At 45.5% G+C, this 24,636-nt stretch overlaps 1 protein-coding gene across 1 annotated transcript; it reads right to left on the reverse strand.

The window, feature by feature from the left end:
• Positions 1-330: 330 nt before the first annotated feature.
• SCTR (secretin receptor) lies at positions 331-23,068 on the reverse strand. Its single transcript, XM_075710436.1, is given in 15 exon segments — positions 331-507; positions 1,535-1,576; positions 1,753-1,891; positions 1,986-2,077; positions 6,346-6,415; positions 6,960-7,020; positions 7,112-7,265; positions 8,505-8,637; positions 9,619-9,716; positions 10,007-10,110; positions 14,079-14,189; positions 18,841-18,967; positions 22,841-22,942; positions 22,945-22,995; positions 22,997-23,068. Coding segments are annotated over 15 exon segments (1,533 nt in total).
• Between the last annotated feature and the right edge of the window lie 1,568 nt (positions 23,069-24,636).

The following is a 24,636-nucleotide window of genomic DNA, read 5'->3' on the forward strand; positions in this document are numbered from 1 at the left end:
CCAGCCTGGCTTAGCCTGGAACACGTTGGAGAGCCACATGGGAAATGAAAGGTCACATTTAATGTAGAAATAGCAGCTGAAAAATATTGGTGTGGAAAGAAGCACAAATGACTGTGACCAGTAACCCAAGGAAAAGTATAAAGTTTTGGCCCATTTTGCCTTGCAAAATAACTCTGGTGCTACACAGGATATAGATGAACAGATGTGCTTCAAAAACCATTGATCTACAGCCAAGTCCCACTTTCAGATACATACACAAGACTCCCAGCATGCTCCATGGGACTTAACCATTTGTATCTGAGCATGGAGGTATCCCCCAGGCATACAATGTTAAAGCACGCTTGATCTTTGGAGGGTTGCTCTCCTGTGCTCTGGTGGGCTTGACCTCACCATCTGCATCTCTTGAGTTAAACCACTTCCTCCGTTACTTGCTGAGGTGCTGAGATGCTGATGCAAGTGTTTGCTTAAATGCCACTGCCTCCATTTTCTCTGAACTTCCAGCTGAACCTAGGTAGAAAGGTCACAAAATACTTAGTTCAGCTAGTTTGTCTTGGAGCCCTGCATTGTGGAGAGCAGTATAACAGGAAAAGGAGAGCAGGTTACCTTTGCCAAGGTTTGGATTTATTTATTTAACCCCCAGTTTAAAGGGTTAGGGTAGGGCCTGTTTCTTGTCACTTCTAGTGATACTGTTGTTACAGCCACACAATTTTCTGTTACCCTGTTTTTCTGTTTAATTGCAGATGAAATTGTTGACAAAGTCTAGTTGGCCTTAGTAAGTGTTTGGTTTAGATTTTTCCAAGATTTTTATTTTAGTTATAAAAATGGGACATTTTGGCACTCTAAGGTAAAAAAATGCAGATTTTCTTTTCAAAATAACTTTCTCTGAACCCTGTTAAAGGATCAGTTAAAGTATTTCAAACCCCTCCTCCATTTCAAAGCGACTTGTTCTTTCAACCTTAGGCACTAAAGGTTTTTTTTTCCCTTCCAATAACCTCAGGATCTCCCACATTCGTATAATGTTTCCCCTCACCTCTACCAACAGCAGCATTGCAGAGTGCAAGTACTAGCCCGGAAGCCTGGGAGTTACCAATGTCTACAAAGGAAACCATCCCTTTTCCAAAAGCTTTACCTTATGAGAGTTCCTAATAAACTTGTTTGGATACAGCTTGTGATAAATTCCCTCCCAATGATCAAGCAAAGAAATCGGCCATGGGATGACAGATGATAGCACCATATGTCAGAACCAGTTGGTTGTCAGTGTGACTGTGTGCGGGATGGTACTCCCACCCTCTGTTCCCAGACAGTAACAATGCTATCTGATTTACGAAAGGGCTGCAATAGTTGAGAGGTGAAGTTTGCATCTGGCGTACAATTACTTGGGCTTGCCAGGTCTAGGAAGTATTTCTGGAGTGACATTAGGTAGCTGTGAAGAAAACCCTCAGATAAAATGTGTAATTCGCTAGAGAACGTATCCTACTGATTAATGATGCATGCTTGAGCAATAAAAAAAGAATGTTATATACACAAAACTCACCTCACCATTAAGAAAACAATAAAGTACAGCCACAACAAAGCCCTAAAAGATAAAAGAACCATGGTCACAGAATTAGAACTGCAGTTTCAGCTTTTGAACGGGGATGAGGCATCTCAAGGGAAATCAGAGAGCTTGGTTTTGCCATTGGGACTCTGCTGTGTTGCAGAGTTATACCGCTTTTTCTTATTTTAAAGAAATAATAGCTTGTCAAATATTACCTGGAACGATCCAAGAGCCAATTCAAAAAACAGCTGAATATCCATTGTGCTGCTGCTTGCGTCTTCGGGGAAAAAAGCAAAGATGATGTAGTGGATCCCAAAGAGAGGGATGAGGAGAAGTGTTGACTTTGCAAGTCTCCTGAGAATGAAGCAGAGGGGAAAGCTGGTGTAGAAGGAGCAAGAGGAGTTTGGGTGGGCTCATGTGGCATAAAGTCATGATGTAAGGGACATACTTGTATTGGTTGAAATCACTGCTCCGTCCTTCAGGAGAGCTGAGCTTCCTCATCAAGATTCTTAAAATGTTGACAAAAAGAATGAAATTAATCTGAAAAAACAAAAGGAAGTATGTGAAAAAAACCCCAAACAACAAAACCAAATGCCCAGTAACCACTTATGTAACTGCCAGGTATCAGCAGAGCCAGCCTGGAGTGTTTTGGCTGAGCAGGCAGAATAGAGGGGCTGGGGCTGGGGCTGGGGCTGGGGCTGGCCTGCCTGTGTCCCTGTCCCCATTCTAGTCACTGTCTCTCCAGCCTGCCCGGCCACCCTGGGCTCCAGTGCTGGCTGCTTTCCCTGCCAGTTTGCTGCAGCTTTAGTTATGGGGATGATCCAGGCTTATTATCCAGGCAAATCACCAAAGGGCGGGGAGCCCAGGTGCAGCGGCAGGATCCCTTCTGGCTGTGGGGTTCTGACAGCCTCTGCACAGCCTGGCCCTACTTTGGATGCCAGCAAAGGGACAGCACTGGAGCTACCACTTGCTAATTGGGACTGCAGATGCCATTTGTTCCCTGCCAAAAGACAGTGTGGGTTGGGATAGAATCATAGAATCATAGAATCATCTAGGTTGGAAAAGACCTTTAAGATCATCCAGTCCAACCATTAACCTACACTACCAAGTCTACTCTAGACTAATCAAGGGTAGACCAGACTAAACCATATCCCGAAGTGCCACATCTACCCGTTTTTTAAACGCCTCCAGGGATGGGGACTCCACCACCTCTCTGGGCAGCCTGTTCCAATGCCTGACCACCCTTTCCGTAAAGAAATTTTTCCTAATTTCCAGTCTAAACCTCCCCTGGCGCAGCTTAAGCCCATTTCCTCTTGTCCTATCGCTAGCTACTTGGGAGAAGAGACCAACACCCACCTCACTACAACCTCCTTTCAGGTAGTTGTAGAGAGCGATAAGGTCTCCCCTCAGCCTCCTCTTTTCCAGGCTAAACAACCCCAGTTCCCTCAGCCGCTCCTCATAAGGCCTGTGCTCCAGACCCTTCACCAGCTTCGTTGCCCGCCTCTGAACACGCTCCAGCACCTCAATGTCTTTCTTGTATTGAGGGGCCCAAAACTGGACACAGTATTCCAGGTGCGGCCTCACCAGCGCCGAGTACAGGGGGACAATCACCTCCCTGCTCCTGCTGGCCACAGCATTCCTGATACAAGCCAGGATGCTGTTGGCCTTCTTGGCCACCTGGGCACACTGCTGGCTCATGTTCAGCCGGCTATCTACTAACACCCCCAGGTCCTTTTCCACCAGGCAGCTTTCCAGCCACTCCTCCCCAAGCCTGTAGCGTTGCATGGGGTTGTTGTGACCGAAGTGCAGGACCCGGCACTTGGCCTTGTTGAACCTCATACAGTTGGCCACGGCCCATCGATCCAGTCTGTCCAGGTCCCTCTGCAGGGCCATCCTACCCTCGAGCAGATCGACACTCCCACCCAATTTGGTGTCGTCTGCAAACTTACTGAGGGTGCACTCGATCCCCTCATCCAGATCATTGATAAAGATATTGAACAAGACTGGCCCTAAAACAGAGCCCTGGGGAACACCGCTCGTGACCGGCCGCCAACTGGACTTAACACCATTTATCACTACTCTCTGGGCTCGGCCACCCAACCAGTTCTTTACCCAGCGAAGAGTATGCCTGTCTAAGCCGTGAGCTGCCAGCTTCCCGAGGAGGATATTATGCGAGACGGTGTCAAAAGCTTTGCTAAAGTCGAGGTAGATGACATCCACAGCCCTTCCATCATCTACCAGGCGGGTCACCAGGTCATAGAAGGAGATCAGGTTGGTCAAGCAGGACCTGCCTTTTGTGAACCCATGCTGGCTGGGCCTGATCCCCTGGTTGACCTGTACTTGCCTGTGGAGTTCGCTCAAGATGAACCTCTCCATAATCTTCCCCGGCACCGAGGTCAGGCTGACAGGCCTGTAGTTCCCCGGGTCCTCCTTCCGGCCCTTCTTGTAGATGGGCGTCACATTGGCAAGCCTCCAGTCATCAGGGACCTCCCCTGTTAACCAGGACTGTTGATAGATGATGGAAAGTGGCTTGGCAAGCTCCTCTGCCAGCTCCCTCAGTACTCTTGGGTGGATGATGGAGGCAAAATGGTTAAAAGTGGGGATAGGAGAGAGTCGACACTGAAGTCCTTCCTTTTGCATTGTCCCCCTCTCCAAGGGTGGATATCAGATAAAAATGCTGATCTGCTGCTCGGTTTGGGCAAAGGTGAAGCAATAGCTGTTTCTGCTCATTTGACCCTCAGGCAAAGATGTCACAGGGGAGGCAGAGCCAGCCCAAGCCCCTCACGGCATCAGGGAGTGACCTGGGTTTTATCCGCCCTTTGCATCAGGGCTCCGGCAGCGCCCTGACTCCTCCTGCCCCAGCACTGCCTGCCGACCCACACCTGCAGCCCTTTTGCAACACCCTGCGCCATGGCAGGCCCTTAACCCTTCCCTACGCCTGGAAACACCATCGCAGCGATGCATCCTCTTCATGGTGGCTTGGACGTGCCTGCGGGTGTCGGAGCAGGGCTCTGAGGTGGTGGGTTTCCCTAAGAGAAGCAGGTCTACTTTAGATGGGACAGACCCCGGATGTCCCTGGGTTCCTGAAATTATTGGATGAAGAGGGAGCAACTGTGGCTGCGTAGTCTGTGCTGCTGAGGGTGTCTGGAGAGGGCTGGAAGTTTTGGGAGCTGTGGAGGGGTGAAGAAAGGAGCAGAGCTGGGAGGAGCTATGGGTGGGGAACGTGAAGGAAAGACTGAAGTATTTTGGGGGGGTGTGGGGGAAAAGGAGGTTCAGGTCTGAGGATTCTGGGGCTTTTAACCCACCAGGCCAGGCATGAGTGGAGTAGGCTGAGCAGGACTTTTTGCTGATGAAAAACTACTGGGGAAGGGGGGACGGCAGGATTCCTGCTGGGAGGGATTGCCCGTGGGCAGCACAGCAATGAATGTTAGCCTAGGAGCACAAAGGAGTTTATCGGTGTTGATTTTCTGCCCTTTGAACTGCTAAGGACTGTGCGCTGTGAGGAATAAAGAGATTAGATCTGAATTCTGAAGAACTGTCTGTTTGTTTGTGTGTGGCTATGGGCTTGAGAAAAGCCTCTTTTAGGTAAAGAGGCCGAGTCATGCAGGCGGCTCCTGCCTTAAGTGGCTAAGCTAGATGTGATCAGGATTTTGAGGCAACTTGGAAGGGGATAGCAGGTGGCCCTCAAAAGATAAATTAAGACTGTGCTTAAATTATGCCTGGGCCTTGTTGGCATTTAAATATTGCTTAGTGGCTCCTGGAGCATAAGGCTTGATTCGTTAAGAAAAATAAAGGCTGTGGCCTCATTAAGTTGATCATGAATCACTTGTGTGGTCTTCTGCTTGTCTTGTGGGGGTGAAGGATTGCTCAGTGGCAAATGGGAGCAGAACTTTAACCCACTGTCTCTGCTGCTTGGGTTTCCAAGAAAGCATTGCGTGTTTGCGCTTTGCAAACATAATGGTTCCTACTGGCAACACAAAAACCTCAAGCAACTCTTGGGTTCTCACTTGGAGTGTCAGCAGGTTACATGAGAGTAAGTAGCAGCTTGAGTGTTTCTGTACTAGGGTTTCAGACTGATCATTGCAGAGTGGTCTGCCCCAGAGCATCTCAGTTGGGCAGAACAACTATCTCCAAGAAGCAACTCCAGCCCCTTGGTACCTAAGGCTCTGAAGGTGAGCACCAGCAAATGCTCAAACCACAGGTGTTGAGGATTATTTGCACCAAACTGTACTTTACATTGTTACTGCCTTGTACTGGGCAGGTGCACACTGAGTTTCAATGCCTATGCCTTATTTCAGTGAGCAATACCATAATAGTATAATTGCAGTCCACTAACATATGGTGTGTGCAGCCTCGCTGAAAACAAAAGCTAATGGTCACGTAAGGCAAGTTGTTTTTGGCTTTGTTGACAGGGCATTGACCGGGAGACACAAAGGCGATTGTACTGAAATGTACAGCCACTTCGTTTCTCCTCCGGAGCCTTCCTTGAAACAGTCCAAAACAAGCTTCCACAAGCCAGCCAAGTTCATATGAAATCAACAGGATGTGGAAACCTGATCTTCTTTAGGCTTTCGCTTCTTGGGAGGACACTCTAGCTTTCCTGGCGAACTTAGCTTTGGGGCATTAGTTACTGACTAAATCCTGCTGAGCGTAAGTTGCTTAAGCAGTAATTCATGTGTCACACCAGTTCAGGCACATGTCTAAGATCAGTTCATTAACACACTTCTAAAGCATGTTGAGTAGATGATCTCTGACTTCACAATATTTGAAAATACAGTTTGAATCTGCTTGTCCCAGAAAAGACTTACAAAAATAGACAAAACTACAGGGCCTCTAATGATCCACCAGGTATTGGCATTAGTGTTAATGTCCCAGCACCTGTAAAAATAGAAGAGAAGGTGCAGTCAGTTATCAAAACACTGGTGTCTTTTCAAAGGGGTTTAGTCTGTTTTGCACTTCAGATAGGCCCCTACTCCCTTCTTCTACAAAATTAATTTCCTGTTCTTACTTAGCTGCACAACATTTCTGACAGAAAACTGTCCACCTGCACAGGACAATAGTACATTCTACCCTTAAATTACAACGACTGTTCAAAATTTTGGAAGGGAGAAGAGAAAGGAACAAAGTTTCACCCATCAGGAAGTCAAATACAGATGTTGAAAACATCGTGGGATGAATTCATACTTGAAGGCTACCTCCTACCCTTGAAAATGCTGAAATGAAATTTGAGGCTTTTTCTCGGGTTGCTCAGCTGGACCTCCACTCCCACCCACGCTAGGATCCAGGCTCGCACCACAGCGGGGTGGTGGTTGGTTTGCTTGGCTGCCAGCGGTTAGGAATGAGCAGGACCCCATGGAGCAGCCTGCGTGGGGACTGCATGCTCCCCGCAGCGTGCCATCTTCCCCCGCTCCACACGACTTACCCAATATTTTCATGGAGTTGCCTAGCAGTCGCCCATGCAGCCACAAACACAGTTGGGGCACCTGCGATTGGAAAAGCTAGTTACTGCTCCACAAGTTCATCCCAAAGGCAAAACAAACCCACAGTTATTCTTACTGAAAGGAGAACCAGTACCCCATCCGAGGGCGATGAACCACCAGAGGAACTTCCTTTCCAAGAAGAAAGAAATAACCAGGAGAGTGTGGAGGTACAGTCCCTCCACGAGGAGCCAGCTGTAGTTAGACATGATGCAATACTGAAAGAAGACCATGGTGAGCTTACACCCAGCCTGAGGAAAGAGAGGATAATTAGCTTCTGCCTGGGTTTGTATCTAGCTTCTAACAGAGAGTGCTGTAAATAAATCTTGGCAAATAGAGATTTTATGGCAATTAGGGGACTAAACAGGTAGCCTTGAGACAGGCATTCATATGACAAGAAAGCAGGACTGGCACTCGTAAATGCATTAATCACTGCCTCAGTAGTAAGAACCAAATGTGTCATGGACACACAGGTTTGGGTTACTGTCTCACTTAGAGGAGTTTCACTAGTATGACCTTATTAGTATCTGTAGCACTAATATCACCTTAGAGAAGCACATGAATGTATTTGTCAATCTTTTTTTCCTAAGAAAAAAGGTTGATAAAGACAAGTTAAAATTTGCTCATAATGTCAAAATGTTGTTGTTCAGCAACAAAAATCCAGCAAAACTGGGGGGATAAAACAACAAAAAAGCCTGTTTGTTTGTTTGTTTGTTTCCCTCCCTAATTCTTATATTTTGGTTTAAAGCACTGAACGTTGCCTCCAGTGCTTCCCCCCCCGTCCCTGTCCGTGTCCGCCCCCCCCCCAAGTTTTCAAGATAGTTTGCTGCCAGTAAAAAGAAAAAGGAAGAAACAATTCAAGAGTTGGGAGGTTCATGTTTTGGGCTCTCTGGGTGCAAGCTCATATCTTACTATGAGGTCTCACGCTGTAGTATGTCAGCAATATTTAATGTGTTCTTGTACTTCTCCTGCCAGCCCCATTTACCAGGATCTAAAATCCAGGTAAGAATCTCCACCCTGGTGATGTATCCTGTGTTCACAGCCTGAGACACCCATGCTTAGGCATTTCTGGGTCAATGTGCTGAACTTCTGGTGTCTTCTGTGGCTATCCAGTCAACGCAATCAAGATGATGAATGCAGGTACCTACTTCAGACTGACCTGGATGCCCTCTGCTCCAGTACTTGTAAGAGCATCTATAGCTGGGAGGAACTGCATCTGGGTTTCTGTGTGTATGCTCCAGCCTGGGCTGCTTTTGTGTCCTCATGCTACTGTCACATGCAGAATCCCCCCAGACAGGGAAATCTCAGCCAGGAACAACCAACATGCAGGACTGAGCGATGGAGAAGGGACAGGGCATACCCTTCCTCTCCTATAACCCCTTATGCTGAACAGAAAGCCGAGACAGAGATTTTCTTCCCTGCACGCTAACTACTGCTGGGATCCTGCTGGGAAACTGAGGTGTGGAGCAAGCTGGAAGGCAGAGGGTTACCGTGTATGCCCCACAGTAATTCATGTCTTCAGAGGAAAACAAAACAGCATCCTTGATGAAGCTGGATGAGGCTCGCAAAATGAATGATGTGAAGAGATGCATGTGGATGTAGTTCCTTGTACAGCGAAGTCTTCTGTTACAAAAAGAGAGAGAGAGATCCTGTGAAGCTACATTCCTAGCCAGCGCAGGTAGCTTGTGGCTGTAAACAGCAGGTTTCAATCCTTATTAATGCTAAACTGACAAATTAGGAACGCTGTTTTTCTGTCTGTGAAAGGAAGACTAATGCATTTCCCAAGAGAGATATCCTAGAGAGGACCTTAAAAAGCTAAAGTCACAACTGCTCCACTCAGGTACTAAAACAAGCGGAACGTTGCCAGAAGAATTGCAATTTCACGCCAATATGCTTGGTCTAGCCTCCCTCCCTCCTTTCTGGAGTAACATGAACCCAAGGTGTTTATTCACACCTGGGTGGATTTATTTGGTTCGTCTGCACAGTGCACTTGTGCCTGCAATATTTTTTGTATTAAATCGCCACATAATCTGTGTCTGGAAGCTGTGCAGCCTGAGGACAAGTTTGCACAGTAGTTGGGGTTCTTTCTGCCCAGAGGTGCTGCCCTGACACTTACTGTAAGGGAAATTAATTTCACTGAATAAGCAGCAAAGTACAAATTCCAGGTTATAAGGATGCATGCAGATAAGCTGACTGTCAGATCACTGCTGTAAACCTGAAACACCTTCCCAGAAGTCAGTGCAGCAGCACTTAGAGCAAAGTTTTAGCCACAGTCTCAAGTGGGGAAAAGAACAGCAGGTGGAAAGACACTCTGCCCAAGGGACACTGAAGTCATGGGAAGACCTCAGCAGGGAGGTTGTGCAAATGCCAGTCTGCAAAATACGTCCACCTACACTTTGGAAAGGACAGGAGAGCACACTATGAAGAGCAGCCCTGACATTTTCTGGGAGACAAGACTCAGAGACCATTTTTGTCACTGATGTCTGTGAAGGTTTTCAGAAATACTTCCATTTTAACTTGCCCTGAAAGCCAACAGAAGGATCTGTGTCAGCTGAGGTGACCAGAAGTCCTAGCCAAATGCAAACCGGAGATGCTTCTCCTCACCTAAAAGAGACCAGGACTGCTAAGGCTATCGTCAGCGTCACGAGGGAGGTGCAGTATCCGATGGTGTACATGGTCTTCAGAGTCATGAAATAGGAACGCTGCAGGGGAACATATATTCACATATTTACCTTTGACTGTCTGGTAGAAATCAGCCCATACCAAGAGAAAGGTGTCTCCTCCTATTTAACAAATAAATTTTCTTGTAAAATCAGCTACTGAAGTTTTACCCTGAGTGACCCATTCTGATCATTTGGAGGAAGCATTTATGCTGAAAACCACCTGTAACAATAACCCCAACTGAGTTATATCACAACATCATTTGGTCTCTCCTTAACATGTTCCTCCCCCAGGGCCCCAAAGCAGCAGATCTGTGGTCACTCAAACTCACTCTCGCCTCATTTGTCGTGTCATTGATGTTGTAGCCACAAGCAATATCGGGTCTCGGATATGGGTCTGACCAACCCTCACTCGTACAGTTTCGGTAGACAAAACCTGTGTGGTAATAACAAAAAAAAGACAAAACCAGGTGTGATCATTTCCAGTTGTATCTTTGTTCTCCTCAGCAGTCAGTCACCAATGTGTAGGGTTGCTCCAAGAGCAAAGAGAATATTTTCCCCCAGGTAGTGCACTCTGCATAGCTGGAGGTGAAATACAGCTGAGCTAATTATGTTGATACTTGCCCAGTATACTTGTGTGGGTCATAATATTGTTTACCCACTCAGGGATGACTGTGATGGATGTGTTTTTATTAACTGCAACATAAACAATACTGTTCGGTACATCTGGTGTTTCTTGGCCAGTATTCCAAGATCAGCAAACACATGACTTCTTCAATCACAGAATCATACTCCATGTAAACCTGATACTTTCCTGGATGCTCCCACCTCCTTACTGTGGTTTGTCATGGTCTGGAGAGAACACAAAACTTTAGATGGTCACAGATTTTTGGTGAGATTTAAATGAAAACTAAAAGGCTTGTCCCCACAGCCAGGTCTGGGCATTATCTTACACTGCTGATTTCCTTACTTACTTGCAAACTAAAGGCTAGGATGGGATTCCCCCCACTTAAGTTAGCCTTCTGAAAGCTAAATGCTTGACTGTGTCTCTGATGGCTGTCTTTCTACTCAGTGGAAGAAAAGAGACATTTGCAGAATTTATCTCATTTTCAGAAAGAAATCCACAGAGGGCAGTTCGTCTGACCCACTTCTGCTGGGCTGCCTGACTTTTAGACTGCTAAAACTGAGTGAGATGGATCCCCAGCAAGTTGCACATCATTGAATAGGACAGGTTTGAACATGTCCATATTCATGTTCAGCACTGAAGTGGAAGTGGGAAGTCCTGCCCTACACACCTTACAATCTCATTGGAAGAAAATGACCCTAGCAGGTTATGTAGGTTATGTGCTGAAGAGAAGAGAAACATTTACAAAGAAGCAAAACCACTGCCCGCTGTCCTAATCACATTAATATGTCAGGTAGGAGCCGCACTTCAGAAACATGGAGTGAAATCCTGGCTTTGCTGAAGTAATGGTGATATTAGCAAGGACTTGGAGAGTGCCTGAAATCAGCAGCCCTTCTTAGTAGAAGCCTTGACAGAAGGCACCATAAAAGTCTATTTTTGCCCACATATTTAGCCATAGGGACTCCAGGGCACTGAGTTCCTGCAAAACATCCCCACTGTGTTGAGAGAACGGAGGGAGATGCATATACAGCAGTGTTTGGCACTGGTTTGTGCTCTTTGGAGCCCTGCTGGGACCGTCAGGACAGAGGCAGGGCTCCTGCTACCTCTGGGCTAATTCTGGTGACCTGACAGCATGTCTGCGCTTGATTTGAACTCACCTCTGTAAAACTGCAAGGCACAGCAAATGTGCTGAGATCTCCAAGTGGGAAGAGCTCTGGGTGTGTCAGTATCAGACTATTCTGATGCTTTCATGAACATCTTGTTCCAGCTTAGCATCTTTGGAAGGTCCAGGCTTGCTTTTTACAGGTTTTCTATACACTGCTGCAGTGCAATAACAACAGGAGAGAAACAGCTCTCCCAAACAGTTCTCCCCAGCCTGCACCCAGCAAGGGAGTGGTATGGTGGCAAATTCTCTACTTCAGCTTCAGTTATTAAGACACTCATACTTAACTCAGAGCAGAGTGTTCTGCTCGTAAACATGCCTGTAACTGGTTTTTGCCTGACGATGTCAAAGTAGATCAGACAAGAAGAGGTGACGTTCTGTGTTGGTGTGTGCATGTGATTGCATTATATGCAAAGCATGGGAGATTACGCAGGGCATATTATATTGATGGACATGAGCATGATTTTAACAATGCTACTTGCTTATAGGTGACACACACACTGGGGAAACTGCAGCCTGCCGTGCTCGGAGCGGACTTGCGGTCTGCAGTCTGTATAACAATCAGTGCTTGGTGTTTACTGGTGCCTTGGAGGCCTTTGGAGTTGCCTAGGCAAGGGGGAACACTGACTAAAGGGATGGCGGTGGAACTGGGGCCATTTGATGTGACCTTCTCGTCTGCCTCTGAATCACCACAGTCCTCACGCCTTTCCTCATTTCTTGCCTGAGACACAATATGCAGGTCTGGATGTGAACTTCAGTTATGTTACTTGGGTCCAGATTGTTTTGTTTCTTTGGTCTGTTTTCTGGGAAGGGACCAGACAGTCTGGGCTGCAAATGCAAGTCAAGATGTCAGCACAAAGCTCAACAGCATGGAGACCAGGGTTTGGTCAGAGCTCAGAGCTATCTGCATCCCTTAACGTATGGGTCTTTGGCATTTGTGGCTGCCCATCTGCTTTGTAAGTGGTGAGGAGAGAAAACTTTTGCTTTTTTTTCCAAGCAAACAGATCTTTGTTTTTCTTTTGCAAAATTGCTTCAAACAGGGCAACGACTGTAGGAGTAATTAAACGCATGAGTCACGAGCCAACCACAGTATAAAATCAGAGAATAATGTGGCTATGAGAATGAGAAGAAACTATTGCTGACTTGACCCAAAATCCCAGATGCAGAGACCGAAATAAGATGCAAATGCCAATGGACCGTGTCTTGGGTTTCTGTTTTGAACATGGTCACTCTGATTATTGCTTATCAGAAGTAGTTCAGATCTCAGCTTCTCGATAAGGAGGGCAACTAAAGTTTAAAGCTGTTAGACTATGTCCAAGATAATGCAATGCACATTTGAGATGTAATTATGACCTTTGGATGTACAAATTCCTGTTTTGCTCCCCAGTGCGAGGGCCGGAGGCAGGGAGCAGTTCCCTCTAGTGGCTGTACCGGCAGGGATTTCAGTTAATACATTTAAGGGCCGGTATCACTATGCTAAAGATTTGTGAGTGCATGCCGGGTGGATGATTTCCTCAACGATCTGTGTCTTTGTGTGGTTTATCCTCTGTCTTTAAACCAGATGATAGGATTAAATAGGCAGCTACTGTTTGTGTGTACAGAAAGCAGCACGGTATTTATTTTAATCTGAATGGCTCATGTCTTATTTTATTTAAAGAGCACTAAGTGCTTCTCCTCTGAATTATCTAATCTTTATTAGACAATCTAATACTTTGTCTCCCATTCCTCCCCCCATAAAACGAATCTGTCTCCTTTTCTGTAAGTACTGGACCTCATTAATCCGTGTCCTGTAACCAAAGAATGCAAAACCCTCTTCCAATTTGAATCATTAACTCACTAAAGAGAAATGTAAGCATATTTCTTGGGCATTGCTGAAAAGTAGAACTGAACAGAAAGCAGGCAGAAACTCCTACTTAATGTCTCATGATTACTGTAGTATACCGGGAATAAATTTCACTTAATTTCTAGCTTAGAAATCCCAGAGAAAGGACAACAAACATTGCTCAAGTTCACCTCTTTTTGAGTAAGTTGTTTAGTGAGCCATGAAACCTGAGCTCCCATGAATTTGTGCCACTTGTGTGGAGCCTGTCACAGCCAAAGGATGAACCCCCAGTGCAGATTTCCTCTTGATGGAGGCAAAAAAAGGATCTTTTCCCCCTACCTGGCTGGCTGTTTTGTCAAAACTTGTATGAACGTAACACTGTATGAAGATTTGTCCTCGTCAAGCTCAGCTGAGATCAGCCACTGGCTCTAAGAGTTATTAGAAGGGGAAAGATGGACAGAAATACATAAACACAGGGCCTGAGTGGAGAAAACTGTTTCCTTTAAGAAACCGCACAAAAAAAAATGCTTTTCAGGATAGTATTTACTTCCTACACTTTTCTCCACCTGGCTAAGAAAAATAAACACTTAAAACATCTTGCTACTTTAATTCCAGGCTTTCCCACGTTTAGCTTAGTGTTGGAAACAGAGCTGCTAAGTGACCATCAGTCTTTAAAAGAAGCAGGGACACAATTTCACTTCAAGTTCAGACCTGACAGTGGCATCTTTGTAAATAACACATTTAAAAATAACAATAGAAAAAACCTGGGCAAGAAAAGCATATTTTTAGTGTTACCTTTTTTTCCAGTCAGCATCTGGAAGAATTCAGGGCAGTGAGCGTTGACAGTCTGTCCCACGGCAGACGAAGGCCAGCAGCTCATGTTATCCCACATTCCAGCACATCTGCCTGGGGGGGCAATAAAAAGCACCATGCAGCATCTCCCAGTGGTGAAACACCATGAAACTTCTCCCAGCAACGAAACATTATGAAACATCTCCAAGCAACGAAACACCATGCAATGTCTCCCAAGGACCAAGGCAGCTACAGGAACAAAGATGCTCGGTACTCTGAAAAGCAACCTGGATGAGACAGAGCAAGTCCTGTTGAGACCTGTCGAGACCTGGATAGGACAGAACAGGTCCTGCTTGCTTCAGACCTGCACCAGCAAGCTCCAGGCCCATCCTGTTCTGGTCCTTGACTCCACAGGTCTCTACTAGCTAGACAAAGAGCAACTTCGGCCATTGTGAACTTTGCATCAGGCCTTTGGGTACCCATCTGTCTTATGGTGGCTATTGAATGGCCCTGGAAAGATGAAGGAAATCAGATATGATTTTTTTAGCTCACTTTTCAGTCTTTCTAAAGCTTCCACTTTGAGTCACCCTCATGCTTTCCTTACATAATCCTTTTGTAAACAGAAGAAGATAAAACTTGCCTAGGAGTTTATGCAGCTTCAGAACAATACTGGGGAAAGGGCAGAGAGGAACAGCATCAGTGTCATCCTTGTACCACCATAAATACTCCTCTGCTTCTTCATCTCCTTTATTATGCCAAGACTGTGCTGGAGTGAATAACGCCAATGGACCACTTGCTGGGCTTGGCTGCGGGTCTCAGTGGCTTTTCTGCTGCAGGAGAGCAAAACTTTGCCAAGCTCTGCCAGTACATAGGACTGTAAAGGGAAGATCATCACATTTACCAATATGCTGGCACAATCTGCCTGCACTGTTGTTCTTTCCGAGGCCAGGTCTCTGACTGTGTGACCTGCCTGTTGGAGGACCCATCTCAGAGCAGCCATTGAACCTGGAGTGCTGCTGGGCTCTCTGCAGGCATAAGCCCGTGCCCTCTCCGCACATTCTGCACCTGAGGCCTCCATCATCTGCAGGGACTGACCAACACTACCCAGATTCACCCCATTTCCCTCACTTTGGTGCAGGGGCTGCTTATTTCAAAGCTGGGCTTGTCATGCTCCGCTTCTACAGTCAGGGTGTGAGGGAGGCTTTTCCAGCTGTGACCTCAGCTTGGATGTGTTGCCTTCTGCCAGGGCTGGCAGAGATGCATCAGGGAGCTGATGGTCAATGGAGCACAGCATGATGGTGATCTCGACTTAGACATCTTGCTTAGGTGCTAGAAGCTGGCATGGATGAATTTTGGCCTGTGGTGCAGAGTGTTAATAGAGAAGACCTACAGTTGATGCCCCTTGTGCTACAGAGAAACTGCAATCCTGGTCTTTCTTATTTTGCTCTTCTTCAGACATAGGCTGAAATCATTCCGGCTGGTTCCCTTTTGCCTCCGCTCACTGTCATTGGTTTTAGCAAAGCCTCCTCTGTGGGTTTTGTAACATGACAGTGACAAAAGAGGCCACTGGAGCATGCCTGGAGGGTCCTGGCGTGTGCCAAATGCTCTGCATGCTCACGGAGAGCAGAGAGGAGGAAGTGCTGATTGCTCTCTTCAAATGCTTCATGCTTTATAAGGCCAGCCTCCATTAGCCTGACAGAAATATTTACCTTTCTAAAAATGTGCTCATTTCCTCCTGCACAACAGTCCTAGTGCCTGGAAATACAGAGCTTTTCACAGCCAGGGCACCTCAGCTCTGGTGTCCTCACTGTGCCAATGTTTCTAGGACTTGGTAACCATTTACTTCAAAGCAAGAGTTTAATGGCAAATGTAGCATCACCTTGGGTGATATTTATGCCTAGCCATGCTGCATTTTTTGGGTTATCGAACCTTCATACCAACACCACTGGCATAAAGCCCCCAAATCAGGCTCCGTGCACAGAAAAACCTGGCAAAATTGTGATGTCGGGGTGGTGTCTTCCCAGGAGGAGAAAACAAGAACCAGTGGAGCTACTCCTCCTGTGGTTGGGCTTCTTGCCATTCCTCGCGTAGCAAAGGCGGTGCCGCCCACCCCTACCTAGCTAAAGAGCCTCCTGGGTGGAGGCAAAGCACAGCAGCACCTCCCTGATGCCCCTGTGCTCTTTGGGACCTCCCTCAAGTAGCAAATAGAGCATTCCCCTAGCAGCAATGCACAGTGTCACCACAACCAGAGGTCCCAGACCTCCAGCAGCTTGCCTCCCCTGCTCCCTGCACCTGAGAGAATTATCCCATCTTCACTCATGCACAAAGAACAGCATAACTATGACTTGGGTTACATTAATGTAACACTTCTCCCTCCTCCAAGCTAACGGTATCACAAGGGCAGACTCCCTTTTTCCTTATACTGCAGGAAGATAAGAAACACTGCTCAGGTACTTTGTGCCTGATTCACCCGCAACTAATCCTGTGTGTTTGTGCCATTTTCAGAGATGTGAGCACTGCAGCAGAGACAGCACTGTGGAAGCTTGTCCTCTGCTTTGCCATTCTTCCTGCCTGCACCAGTCAAAGCTTCTGGGGTAAGTGCAGGAAGGATGGGGTATGGAAGGCGATCTACACCCTGCAAAGCCGCCTTTCTCTCTCCCTGCGTGACCCACCAAGGACATGCACTGAATCCCCAGAGCTTTGTTTCTCTCTTCTTCAAACTGAAGTTCCTGTATGGGATTTCCTGCACATGGACCTCAGACATGCAGATAATCAAAGGCTGGAGGTATTTTCCGATGCATTATTTCCCAGAATAAAAGCATTACTCCATCATTTACCAAGGTAACAAACCCTCCTTGAGTAAATACCAGCAGAAGGAAATTCCTAGGCTCTCTCTCCAGGAACCATTACTTGGGGAAAGATGTGCATCTCACCCCTGTTTATTTTTCTGGTGTTTCACTGCCAGGAGGTGTGTTTGCAGAGTTACAGAGACAGAGAGGGGCTTAGTCACTCTGGCCACTTTCATCTTAAAGCTTTCTGCTACATGATTAGCCCTGAGCCCACAGCAGTATGCTTTGTTTGACCTGACTTGTGACGTTAAAAGAGTAATTTTGGCAGCCATTGGAAATGCTTTCTCAAAGATTTAACACAATCCTATACTTTTAACTTATGTCTCTGTAGATTTGGTGAGAGGGGCACAGAGAGTAGAATTATCCTGTTTAAAAATTTCCAGTAACAAAAGGCCTTGGGGGAATTTTTAAGATTTGGATCCAGCTTAAAAATGGATTATGTCTCTGCTGAGGAGCTACTATTTGACTGAGATAAAATGGGACCATCTGTACAACGGTACTGCTTGCTAATGCTAGTGCTGGTCCACACCTGCATGGTCCTGTGAAGTTTAACTTGTTTGCATCTTCGGAGCTCTGGTGCAGAGGAAATGGAGAGCTCAACATTAGAGCCATGTCATGGGATCAAAGCAGAAAAATAGATAGGTTGTCAAAACCCCCTCCTCTTCAGTGAATGGCAGCAGGGAAGGGAACAAATAATACTGATTTATTCGTATCATCCAACTTCTTATATGTAATGAGATAGATCTGTATTCTGGAGTATTTGGCAACCTGCCGTGAGGTACCCTGTCACTGCTACATGGGTCTAATGGCCTGAAGCTCTCCTCATATCCATCAGTCTGCAAGGCTCAGAGTTATAAAACAAAGACGGAGAAAAATGCTAAGCATCCTAAGAAATAGATCTTCCCTCCGAGTCCTGCTTTGGGCCAGGTCATAGTGAAACAGATCTGTGTCTCCAACACTCTCTGCTAGAGAGGAAGGCTTTGAAACTAAGAAAAAGCCTCAACTCTTGCTCCACATGGTAGCTTATCTCTGGCCAGGACACCCTGCACACAGCACATCTCACGGGAGCTCTTCATTTTCCTCACTGGTGAGGACCTTGCCGTGTCATGGTCCACAAAAGTCACCCAGAAACAGTTCATGTCTGAGAGATGCTGTGAATGACACAAGCCCATCCTTAGTGACGATGGCTGGTCACACACAAAAAATAGTCACATCTGTTGCCTCCATCCAATGTACTCTGTGGGATGCTGACCCAGCTGCTGCCGTGGAGAGCTAACATTCAGTTCATAGGCAAGCTTCAATAATTGCTTGCAGTTATCTCTCTGAGACCCCTTGCACACGAATGCACTTGCTCAGCTGTGAAAGAAAAGTCTACAAGATGAGGACTCAGTACCACAAGACCTTCCCAGGCCAAAAGACTTCTTTATATGATGATACATCCTCTCTGAAATGCAAGAGTTCTGTTATGTGACAGTAAGTGCAAGGAGGAAGCAATGAGGACCTTCAGGTCATGTGATTTAAATGTTGGCTGCTGGTATTCACTGATTTTGAAGGCAAATATAGTTAAGTAAATTTGCACTTACTGGGCTGACTTTATAAAAATATCCTTGTCCAAGATATGAATAATTCCAAATCTTCTGCAATTTGAAAGATTTTGTTGCTGATGTGCTCCCTAGTTGTGAGGACTGCAGTTGAGCAGCTGAGTCAGAAGGCTCCTACAACTCCTGCTGTCACAGTAAGGTCAAAATCCCACTCTCAGAGCCTTATAACAGATCTTACCTGGTTTTCTGCTCCTAAATGAGAGATGCATACAAGGTGCATGCGTCCTATGGGAAGGAACATGGGAGTATCTTATTTTGAGGCCACCCAGCTCACTTGAGAGCAGTTTTTATTGTGCACATTCATTCATCCTTTACCTGAGCTCAGAAGCAGATTGTTTTCAGGCGTTCTGTTCTTTGCCTCCAGGGAGAGAGTCTCAGCACAGTTTTCTTCCTCCTTTTTCAGGACACTCAGGAGGTCACAGACAGGTGGGACAGCTCTGATCTGCAAATTTTAAAAGCAGTGGAATCACTTTTCCTCTTAAAACTTAGATCCCCTCTACAGGGTTTACCCTTCTTATGCTCACATTCCCCATGCAACCCTATCAACTGATTGTGGGCAATATTTCCTTGAAATACAGTCAATTTCCTTGAAATACAGTCAATTTTTCCTAATTAAGTCTGCTTTTTTATAGTAGCAGCAGGCAAGCACAGACTGAGTTTCTGCCTTCTCCCTTTTGCTGACATTACTGTTATTGAGAAAAATGAATGTCTTATTCTGCTAAATTAAGTAAATGAGCAGGATGTTCTTCCAAAAGACTGCGGAAACATCCAGAGCACTGCTGGACTCTCCTAGAGCAACAGAGAATTAATTACTCGCCCCCAGCAGTGTTAAACCATAGACCTGGCAGGTCATTTTGCTGGGCACAAGTGATCCAGATATGTCCGCTGGTCACAGACCACCCAAGCCTTTTTCACCACTACTGATAAGGAAGCTGCAGGAGCCAACCTGAAAGCAGAATCTCACCCAGATTTTTGCGAGAACCTAGACGGTACTTTGGCCTAAGGCCATTTTCTCACCTTCCCGCCTTGCCCCACCCTCCTTTCTCATAAAGCAGTGTGGAAATGTTAGTCTTACCTCAATCCTGATGTAGCAATTAAATGTGCAGTTTATGTTATATGTAGCTGGACCAAAATGAATGTACAAAACAGCTACCGACCATTAAAATGGCATGTATTAAAAATAATTTGCAGGACAAGGTCCCAGTTGTTATATCTTGCAGCAAAAAAGTACTTTTATAATTTCTATTATTTTACCAGTTTATATTATTTTTGACAATAAAAATACTGAATGTAAGTGGGTTCCCATTGTAACAAATTAGATAATTCCTCTGTCATGAACAAAACCAAAAATCTTTATAAATTCCCACTGTGGAACTTATATGTACCTATATATATATGCATATGCATATACACACACATACTTAAAAGATTAAAAGCAAGTCATCAGGATGTATTATTTGAAAAGTATTGGATGACAGAATTTTTTTACATGCTTCGTGCAGGAAAAGTTAACCCAGCAGCATCATATTACTACTCAACCTAACCAATCTTGTAGCATTGCTGATCACTTTCAGATTAAATTTAGGAGAAAGAATGATCACTGAAAACCTTGTAATGAGTACTATTACTTTTCTACAATTAAATTTTAGCCTAACAGACATCAGCAACTATATTGCTACTCATTTTGGCTGGAAGTATTCTGGGTACTCTATTTCTGAACAAAGTTTGATCATGCCTCATCTAATTGGTCTGTTGTGTTTAACTTCAGAATCTTTCTCCCTTGTCTTTGTGTGGCATGAAATAAATAAACTAAAAACTATTTGGGTTTGCATAATGTAATGAATTTTCTGGAATCACACATGCAAAGAATTCATATGAAATAAACTAATCTCTGCTGCCAGGATTTAAATGCATTTTTTATCCATGTAATATTTGAAAAAAATAGATTTTTAAAATCCATTTAAACTTTGAAAAAATAGAAATGTGTGACTGGAGTAACATATCTAAAGAAATGTAATTGCATTTAGTAGTTTTGGTTGTTAGCTGAAGGCTGAATTTGATAATTTCTAAATATTGACAGATTTTTAAAATGTGCATTATTTATCACTCTCTGCTGTTACCTATTTGATTACCAGTAGTAAAGCAATTTAGTACATTGTAAGACTTCACAAGTACAAATGTGACAATTAAGACCTACAACATACTTCTGCTGTAGTATCTCTGTCCAAAAGTTCCCTTGAAAATACATTAAAAAACAATATTAGTGCTGAGCATTTGAGCAGCCAACAGAACTGGTCTAGTTTGCATGCGGGTTGTTCAAGACAATATTGAACATACGCAAAAAAAAAAATTCTAGCAATCACGTTAGTAACAATCTCAGAAACAGGAAACTTGTTCACCTTAAAAAAGGCTATACATCTTGTGGACACTGTTCCTAGGTCCTAAGAAAGCTTTTATTCTAGAAAGAGATTCAAAGACTACGTTATTTCTTTATGGCTAGAATGAGGCCACGTGCTTTTAGAACATTCAGCTGTGAAGACCACCCTGATCATCTGATAGAGCATTATTGTCTTACATAAAATGTGTTGCTCAAGCAGGAATATGGTGTAGTTAATGCCTTATAATTACTGTTTTACCCTGCCAAGTGATGTCCACCCTACTCTTCTGATCAGATACCGCTGTCTGGTAATAGACGTGTGGGTAACCAGATTTTAAACCCAGAGAAAGCAGAGAGCCTCCAGGTGCTGTTTTAAAGACCTTGTTTTCCACAAACGCTGTCCCTCGGTCGCTCTTTGCCAATGCTGGCATCCGACGGGGCAGGCTGGGCATGAGCGGGGCTGTCGCAGGTCCAGCACGGCTGTTTGCTGGGCGATGCAAAATCCCATTTCCTGTGTCACGGCCAGATAACCCCGCTCCACTACCAGCTGCGCTCAGTCTCGCTCGTGTTTACTGTCCACAACTGGGAGCAAACAGCCTGCCCCCACGCCTTGAAACTGAGGAAGAATATGGGCTCCTCTACATGCGGTTTCTTCGTCTCTTCCTAAACTGAAACAGCTCCCAGCTCACAGGCTGTCAGATTTTCATGAGAGGGCAAGACATCCTCATATTTTGTTTAAAGAAAATATAAAGTACCACAACCATTCCAAGACAGAAATAGCTGTGATAACCAGATGTCCAGAACAGGCAGAAAGCTGCAGTTTGTGATATTGATAGCAACAGCCAACTATAGTTTTTAACCTGTGAAATGAATGGATCTAAATGCTATTTAATGTAAATAGTATTTGCAGCTACAGAATTCACAGCCATTTAATTTGAAAGTAAGTGGGTTTAGTTTAATGAGAGGATTTAAAGGAGAACAAAAGATGCCTGGCAAAATCAAAACAGGTATTTTGAACGATTAGAAAGAGAACAAGTGGAAGGAGCTCTCAGTGGCACCCTGAGCAATGACATCTATTTACAGAGTCCTTTAGGTAATAAGAATACAAAAACAAAATGACAAGAAAACCATCACAGTCACTATTTTTATTGTGGAAGATGATCAAAAGGCAAAAAAGTTTGCAGATTGCATTCACTCTGCAATTAAAATGTCTAGGCAGACCTTGGACTTTCTCAGAGTTTGAACCAAATCCCCTGCTGGGACAGATAGATTGATTTTTCCATTAGTTGCAATGAAACGGTGATTTTTTTACATTTGCCAAGAGTTTGATCCTTTCCCAACTTCTCACACCCAAGCTGGACATATTTCAGTCTTGGTTTTATATGCTTTCGAAATAGGAATAAGCTGTGCAACACCTGGAGATCACAGCCCCGGTTCAGCTGTCCTTCCTGACCAGTCTCAGCGCCTGAAGCTCAGCAGTGACAATCTGCCACATAAATTCCCAGTAAAGTGATAAAGCTAAAAGAAAGAAACCAAACTTTATGGGTCAAACATAGCTTTGCATTCCTTCAGTCAGAGTCAAGGGAGGCTTTGGTAGTGGTGGGCATTCCCCCTTAGGGGATTGCTTGCTGGTGTAAATCAGCAAAGCTTCTCTAAATGGCATAAAATCTTTTCTCCTTCATCACAGAAACTGCTATGTTTACCAAAGCAGGTTAGTAACACTGCTGTCTTTATATGGGTGGGGAAACTGAGGCATCCAGCAATCTGGCCACTGCCAATTAGTGCAGGAAGCAGCAGAAGCAAAAATAAAACAAAAAATTCCAGCTTCTACACAGACCTTTTTAAACAAAGACAACATGACTTCATGGAATAGAGGTGCACTTTCCTAGACAACGTGTGACTCCATGCAATTGGGAATAAATAGCTCTGAGCACCTACCAGGACGGTTGAAATCCAGAAGATGATCACCCAGATGGTCCACATAGTGAATCACAGGCTCTTTCCTTCATCCCTCGCGCACCAGAGGTCACCGGGCTGTCTGTATGCTCTCCAGCGTGGCTCTTAGCTCCTTTCACTTCATCCCTTTCCCTCCTCACTTTTTTTCCTTCCCAGCTTTGACCATCCTTAGCCAATGTTTCTCTCCAGCTGCTGAGCCCTAGAGAGCATCAGCAATGACAGGACCCCCCCATCCACCCTCCAAGCTCTCCTCCTCCTCTGCAGAAGCCTCGTGTCCCAAGAATAACAGCACCTCTGTTGAACACGTTCCTACTATCGTCTGCCTCCCTTCCCAGCTATTATTCACTGTCATCGATGGGTGTCGCTGGGGAATCATCATTCCTCATGCTCCCATGATAAGGGACCAAGCAGGACTCCTGTGTAAGATGTCAGCCCCACAATGGCAGAGGTAATCAGTCAAGGGGAAATACAGCCCTGGCATAAGCGTCCCGCTGAGAAAGAGGGTTAGAGGAATGTGATTCAGGCTGCCTGCACTGCTTCTGCTCCTGACAGTTCTGCACATGCCTCCCACAGTGAGCACATATCCCCAAGAGCCAGAAATCAGGAGGCTGGCAGAGCCTGCTGCAGGAGAGCCAGCTACCCACACCTTCCACCCAGCCCAGGCGAGCACAGCTGCCGGAGCTGAAGACATCCTTGAGTGTGGGGTAGGCACCAGAGAAAGGGCAAACAGGGGATCTTGTGTTTCTACCCCTTCCAAAGAAGACTCTAAATGCTCCCTGGACTTCACCCTTTCATCCAGCATCCAGAGAAACAGCCAGTCTGCATTTTGTCCTGATGCTGTAAGTTGCAAGATGTCATCACCTTTGGATCCCTGTGGTACCTCATGGTGGGATCTAGATTTGAGCCATCCCGGATTCCCATTGGCAGTTCCTCAGCGGTTGCCTTCCCGCCAGGGAAGCAAAGCACTCTTTGTTTTTCCAGGTTTTGTTTCTGTGACAAAACCATTGTAGAAGGGCTGTGTGCTTACCCTGGGTGTGGGCTCCCAGCTGGCAAGGCAGGAGCTCCAAATCCTTGCTTGCCAAGTTTACTTCTAGCACAGTAATGAATACAACCTCAAAAAGAACCAAAGTTTGCACTTTGTACTCGTGTCCTTCCTCAAACCGCTGCAGTCTTCAGCTTGGTAAAGTGCCTCAAAACATCTTTTACCATCTTTTCCAATTTACTGTCACCTGTTACCCCAGACAGGTCAAATGTGATGAGAGGCTGCCCAAAACGCTGGGTCTGCTCTCCAACCTACTGAGGGTGTGTTCCAGATCTACCAGTAAAGTCAATGACTATGGCCATAAAACATCTGGCTCGCTACCTGTGCACTGAAAATCCAACTATTGCATTAAGCAAGTCATCCGCTGAGCAGCACAATGAAGGAATCCAGGTTTCCTAGTGAGTGTTGCCCTTTCCCATGCCCACTCTGACGACAGTAACTCCAGCTCATCTCCATATGTGCTCCTTAGGACAGCTGAATGGCAATGCTCTCTGTTTCCCTACACACTACGCTCATCTCTCCCCACATCCCCAGAGCAGAAGCCAGGCATCAGCAGTATTTGCTCTGCCTCCACGCTACGTCTGTCCTGCCCAGCTGCCTGGTTTGCGTGTGCTGACTGCCCAGCTGCCACGCTCACACAGCATCGTTTCCCTCACAAAGGGCAAATATTTCAGTCTTCCTTGCCCCTGTCCACACTAAACTCCTAGTAACTTTCATTTCTTAAAGAGCTCTGCTT

The sequence above is a fragment of the Pelecanus crispus genome, chromosome 5, assembly GCF_030463565.1.
Source record: "Pelecanus crispus isolate bPelCri1 chromosome 5, bPelCri1.pri, whole genome shotgun sequence".
In the NCBI taxonomy this organism is placed as follows: Eukaryota; Metazoa; Chordata; class Aves; order Pelecaniformes; family Pelecanidae; genus Pelecanus; species Pelecanus crispus.